The sequence below is a fragment of the Centruroides vittatus genome, unplaced genomic scaffold, assembly GCF_030686945.1.
Source record: "Centruroides vittatus isolate TY-2023 unplaced genomic scaffold, ASM3068694v2 contig_13, whole genome shotgun sequence".
Taxonomy (NCBI): domain Eukaryota; kingdom Metazoa; phylum Arthropoda; class Arachnida; order Scorpiones; family Buthidae; genus Centruroides; species Centruroides vittatus.
The window spans coordinates 873946-879945 of record NW_027120828.1 but is presented as its reverse complement, the minus strand read 5'-3'; the positions used below and the strand labels follow the sequence as shown (position 1 = coordinate 879945).

General features: G+C 27.7%; 1 protein-coding gene across 2 annotated transcripts in view; it reads left to right on the top strand.

The window, feature by feature from the left end:
• The first annotated feature begins 293 nt into the window (after window positions 1–293).
• The window catches only part of LOC136989614 (TELO2-interacting protein 2-like), a 47012-nt gene continuing 41305 nt past the window's right edge, over window positions 294–6000 (top strand). For both annotated transcript variants that reach the window (XR_010882933.1, XM_067287835.1), the window contains exons 1-4: window positions 294–388; window positions 2655–2811; window positions 4043–4246; window positions 4647–4834. Coding sequence is in view for 1 of the 2 variants with exons in the window: in XM_067287835.1 (XP_067143936.1) it covers window positions 317–388; window positions 2655–2811; window positions 4043–4246; window positions 4647–4834 (621 nt within the window). In the remaining variant the exon portion in view is untranslated. The remainder of the gene's footprint in view (window positions 389–2654; window positions 2812–4042; window positions 4247–4646; window positions 4835–6000) is intronic.

Here is a 6000-nt window from a genome sequence, read left to right as displayed (position 1 = left end):
TTTCTTTTAAATTGTGTCGTTGTTTCACAGGAAATTCTCTCTTTACAATGATTTTGTAATCACGTATTTCTATAGTCATTACATTTGCACTAATAGTTTCGTTCGATTTAACCGCCTCTTTTCTGGTGAGCAAGTTTTATGTCGATGAGTAAATTAATTGCTCATTAATTAATTAATGAGTAATTAATTTAATTCCTTTAAATTCCGGAACACTCATGAAACAAGTATTAGCATCAAACTGCACGGATGCTGGTTTGTTTCATAAAAAAACGCGGCCTATCTGACATTGAATTGGCAACGTGTAAGGACGAATAAGATGGCGGCATTTACGGAATATGTTCGGACTTCTCTAGACAACATCAAAACAGAAGAATGTGTGCAAAGAAAGGTGAGAATAAAATTCAACTTGTCATGAGAATATCTTCGATAAATGTGATTGACCGAGATATATTTACGGACATGTTAATGAGTGTTTATACAATTTTTTAACGAAAAAGAATCAATGTCGTGTGATAGTTTCTCGCAAATATATATTAGTGTACCTTGTAATGATATTACTAAGTATAATTTGTAACAATTAATAAATCATAAAATGCGATTTTCGAAATATTATTGTCAATGTGAAGTACACTGTCTACCTGTGTTGTATGAGAACCGAATTTACAACGCAAATGATTTGATTAGAGTGTAACAAGTAGATAAATGCGAACGAAAAATTAATTTATATCTCTGCCTCATGGAGTACCATCTCTATTCAGGGCTGTCGAGAGCGTGTGCGCAGCCCGGTTTAGACCGGGCTTCTTTTCTGTTTAGCAGGCCTCCTTTTTTGATATAATGAATGTTTTTTTAATAAATAGTTGTATTAAATTGTTTTTATTTTCTGTTAATTAAATAACATTCATTTATGATGATGTGAAGTAATACGGGTTGCGAAGTTTTCTCCACGCTCGGGTAAAATCTTTGGCTCACCGTTACTTGATGTTTGTTTGTTTTAAGTTATGGCAATGCAACACTTGGGTGATCTGCCTAGGGGGCATGCCTTCTGGGAGGTCTTTTTAAGGGTAACTGGCCCCTATTTAGGCGTTACGGACGTGGAGAAAACCCAGAAAACTCCGCGTGGCCGCCCCATCCGAGCGAGGCACGAACCGACGACTGAATTCCCAGTGTTTGGGGTACGAAGACTGCTTGGCCACTGGTGAGTTCCGTTACTTGATGGCTCTATCTCACTGGCTTGATGATCTTACTACAAATCTTAATACTACATACTTAATACTACAAATCTTACTACAAATCTTACTGTCAGACCCCCAATAATTAATTATTGGGGGTCTGACAGTAAAGACTGAAGAAGTTGACTCTGCTTTTTGAGTTAGCATCTTTGAATGAGATAATCAAATGCTTAAGAATGTATGTGGAGAATGTTGAATTTATGTAAATATAAGTGATCTTGGGTGAAATATCAAGAAATTGAAATTTCTGTAAATCTCTGAATGATATGCTAAAAGAAGGTCAAAATTTTTCTTGAATTTTATATTTATAATTGTTATATTATGTTTGTTACCAAATCTGAAAATTTGTACAATGTTTATCTTGTATATTGAAGAAATTAATTTTTTTTTCAAATTGCATACTATCTAAATATCAATGTTTGTGCTGTTTCACTCCAAAATTATAAACAATTTGTAATTTACTTCACTGAAATGTTAGAAACAACTGATTTTTACATTGTTGCAATCATTTCTAAGAAATTACAAAGTGCAATTTTGGAATCAATGCAATTTGACAGTCTTGCACAAAGAAAATTAAATTAGACACATTTTGGTTCTGGTTAGGTTGCAGTGGTTTCCCTTAAATCGTGGAACCCGTTTGATCTTGATAAAATATTTACAAAGAATCTATTATATAATTTGATTTTTTGACCAGTAAATACAATGGATTTTAATTTCCACAAATGCAAGTTATGCAGTTTGTGACGGTTCTCACTTCTTACAGAACGTCTGTGCTATGAATATTAATAATTTTTGTAATTTTATTTAAATGAATTTTTGCATACATATTTTAAACTAAGGACAACTTAAATGCTAATTCTATTGCAGAACTTCAAACCTTATCAGTGGAACTCTGGAGTTCCATGGAGTGAGTTGGAAGCCACTGTATTTGATTAATATAATTTACTGAAAATGTAATTTAAAATTTGTTATTCATTTAAAAGATGATTAAAAATGTTAACTTTTCAAATATTTTATAACTAATTTGATAAAATCAAATTGCTGTATTTAAGATTATATAAAGAGTAGTGATTGTTTTTTTTTTATGAATTTTCAAAATAAGATCAAAGTATAAAAATTGATTTCATTAAAGTTACGTTTTGAAAAAAAACCTAATCGTATACTCACAAAATGAATATATTCAGTATTATAAATTTTAAATTTAACTAGAGAATGACAGTATTCAAATAATACATGTGAAAGAAATTTGCATAATTAATTAAAGTTTAAATGGCTAATGGATTCAGTTTGATTTCTATAAGGGACTTCTTATTTTAAAATTAAAACAATAAAAAATCGTTTTAATGTTATAATCCACTAAGTCTGTAAATATGTATTAAAATTTTATCATTTTTTAGTTATTTATATAAATTTTGAATATTTCAGATAATTCTCTTGCAAACTCTTCATGATAGATTGAAAGAAAATAGTTCACAGGAATATAATATATTTATTGAAGAAAAGAAATTGTATTATGACTTGATGATATTTTTAACTGATTCTGGACTTGAGAAGAAAAATTTTGAGAATGAATTGGGTAGAGGTATGTAATATCCTATTATTTTATATCATGAATGCTTTGCAAATGTTACTTGAAACATTGTAAAAACTTAAATTTTATAATATATTCAATAAAAATAAATTATTATTAAATTTATTGAATGAACTGATGTGTTCGATCACTTTCAGCGACCACCGTCAAATTACGGCTTAATTAAATTTAAAATAAATTATTTGTAGCAAAAACAAAAAAGCTGGCAATGTTGTTGCTAGACTTTCCTGGCATTCTTTATTTGTTTTCATCCCTAATAATTATTACCATTACTTTTTAAGTCTTTAGATTAATTGATTCAGAAGATATTAAAAGGATGGAGGGCATATTTTCTGAACAAATGGTCCAATTTTCCTGAGAATTTTAGAAACATTTTCCCCTATACACAACCTCCCTGCAAAATTTTGGAAAGTTTTCACTAAAGACACAATGGTTATTAAGGTTCAGAGTGAATGAAAAAGTTTTGCCCCTCATACACACACTAACACTAAATAACATCCATCTATACAGAAAAACTCAACTTTTTTTGTTTCTCAATACTTCAAGGTCTTTGAGTTCAGAAATGTAAGAATCTGGGGTCATTTTTTTACCGATTCCCATACTTTCGCTGTGTTATATAACAACTGGGGAAGAAAAATTAAATAGAAATAAATGAGCAATAAATTCTATTTTCTATTAATGTTTTTACTTTTATTAGCTTACAATGCTAAGTTTGACATGTTTCATCAACATTATTTTAATATACTAAAATCCAAACTTGTGTTATTGGAATTAGATATAAAATTATTAAAAAAAAAAATTTACAAAACTATTCACACTATATACAAACATATTCTTCTGTAGATTATTATTTCATTTCTTTTTAACTATAACATTGCTTCAAATTTGATTTCTTTTTTGAAGTAACATTCTAAGCCTTGAAAACATATATAAACAATTTACATTTGACTCTATAGTGTAAATTTGGGAATTTTATTACATTAGTTTAGTTGCATACATGTATTTTATTTATTGTTATAAGTTATTAAAAAAATATATTTGTATTAATAGTAATAATATTTTTTTTCCTTTACTGTTGAAACCATGTCTTCCTTCTTGTTTGTTTATCGCGTATTGGCAATAAAAAAGAAGTAAAGAATGTAAAGAATACTTTGTGTCATATGTAAATTACATTTCATTGTGTCAAATAAACAAAAAAGTAATTAATTTTATTTTTTGATAGATTATAAAGAAACTGATTTTATTGGTCTTCCTGAAATTGCTGAATATTCTTTGTCTTGTATTCACATTTTATTACCCTTTCTTCAGTATTTTGAATCTGAATATGAAATTTATAAGTCAATTATTAAATCAATTTTAATTTTATGTGCAACTCATTACGATCATTTTCCTTGGTCTTCTAAGATCTGTGTTAATAAAACTAAAGGTAAGTTTAGTACTTTTAATTTAAAAATTGATTCTAGAATAAAATTATTTAAAACTTAAGAATCATGTAGTAGAACAATGGATATTTAATGATAAATGTAAATGTAAAAAATTAACAAAAAAATTATTTTTATTTCTGTCATATTCCACAGTAGTGTTTTATTATTATATGTTTTCATGTTTAGATTTTATACAATTCTTAAATAAAAAATATTTATCTGTTTTGAATTATTTTGTAGTTTAATCAGTTTTTATATTTACATTTAAGATTTATTTGTGAAAAAATGACAAATGACTGAATGTACAAAAATACAATAAAATTAAATTTTTTTTAATATAATAAATAATATTAATTTGATCATGTAGTAAGTATATACATATATGTTACTTGTGTTTTTCAGATATTTTATCTTCTCTTTTAAATGTAACACATTTTAAAACTATAGAATGGTTATTACAAGGAAGAAAATCAAGTGAAAATCTTATTAATTCAATACTTCTAGTAATCAAGCCAAGTTTGATGAAAAATAATTGGTATAAAAATCCTAGTAATCGATATATATTCAAATGGTTTCTTCTTCATTTAAAGGTAATTTACAATACATTCAATTTTGTTTAAGGCTGGGTCTTGCTATAGTAAATAAAACTTTCATTAATTCAAAATACTTTTTAAATTTTACAACTTTGATATAAAAAATGATGATATAAGAAATAAATGAAAATTTAGGAATTAATTCTAAATCATACATTTTTTAAGTTCAACTTGTCCCAGTTAAAAAAATTTTGAATCTGAATTTTCCAAATCTAGAAGTGTTCTATCTGAAATATCTGTAAAATTGATAAATTTTTATATAGATTATTGAAATTACAATTTCTAAAGTTTAGTTAGTCTATGCATGATGTTGCTTTGTCCTATTGAAACCCCAGGTTTTGATATTCGTTATCATGAAGGGACAACTCCGTTCAAGAAAAGTTGTGAAGCATTTCAAAGTAGTGAGCAACATTTACTGTTACATTCCTGTCGTCATTGTCTTTGAAGAAATATGGACTAATCATTCTTAAAGATGCTATACCACATCAAACAATAATCTTAACACTGTGTAAAGGTTTCTCATGCAACTACTGAGGGTTCTCTGTTGCCCAGTAGTAGCAATTTTGTGAATTAATATAGCCACTCAGATAAAAGTTAGTTTCATCTGTTATGAGATGATGCTTAATGGTATCATCATTAACAATATTTCTAAATGTATAAATGAGCAATGATGCACTTTTGCATGCCCTGTTTGCTTAATGCCTGTACTGTAAATATTTTATACAGTAACTCGCACTCATCCACTCATCACTCGTCACTAACTCATCCAAAAACCTTTACACGGTGAAAGTCTGCTCAAAGAAATATGTCTTTATACAATATTCATCACACTATGATTTGGCATTCCTAGGGAATTTGCATATTTATATGCCAATCCCCATGGATTACAGAGAATAGAATGGTATACTTCTTAACATTTCTAAAGATTTTAGAACTATATGGTTTTCCTGGAAGTTTACTTTTTGAAGAAGCTATTTTTCTGAAGTTTATCATCTATAACTTAATCATATTATGACAAGGAACATTGTTGTTAAAATTAATGTTGAAATGTTGATGAAACAAATATTGAGTTACGTTGATAGATTCATTGTTCTAAAAAAGTGTCTCCATCAAGAAAGAAGGATGCTCTGCCAATCAATGCTACATTGTTGCCATTGAAAACG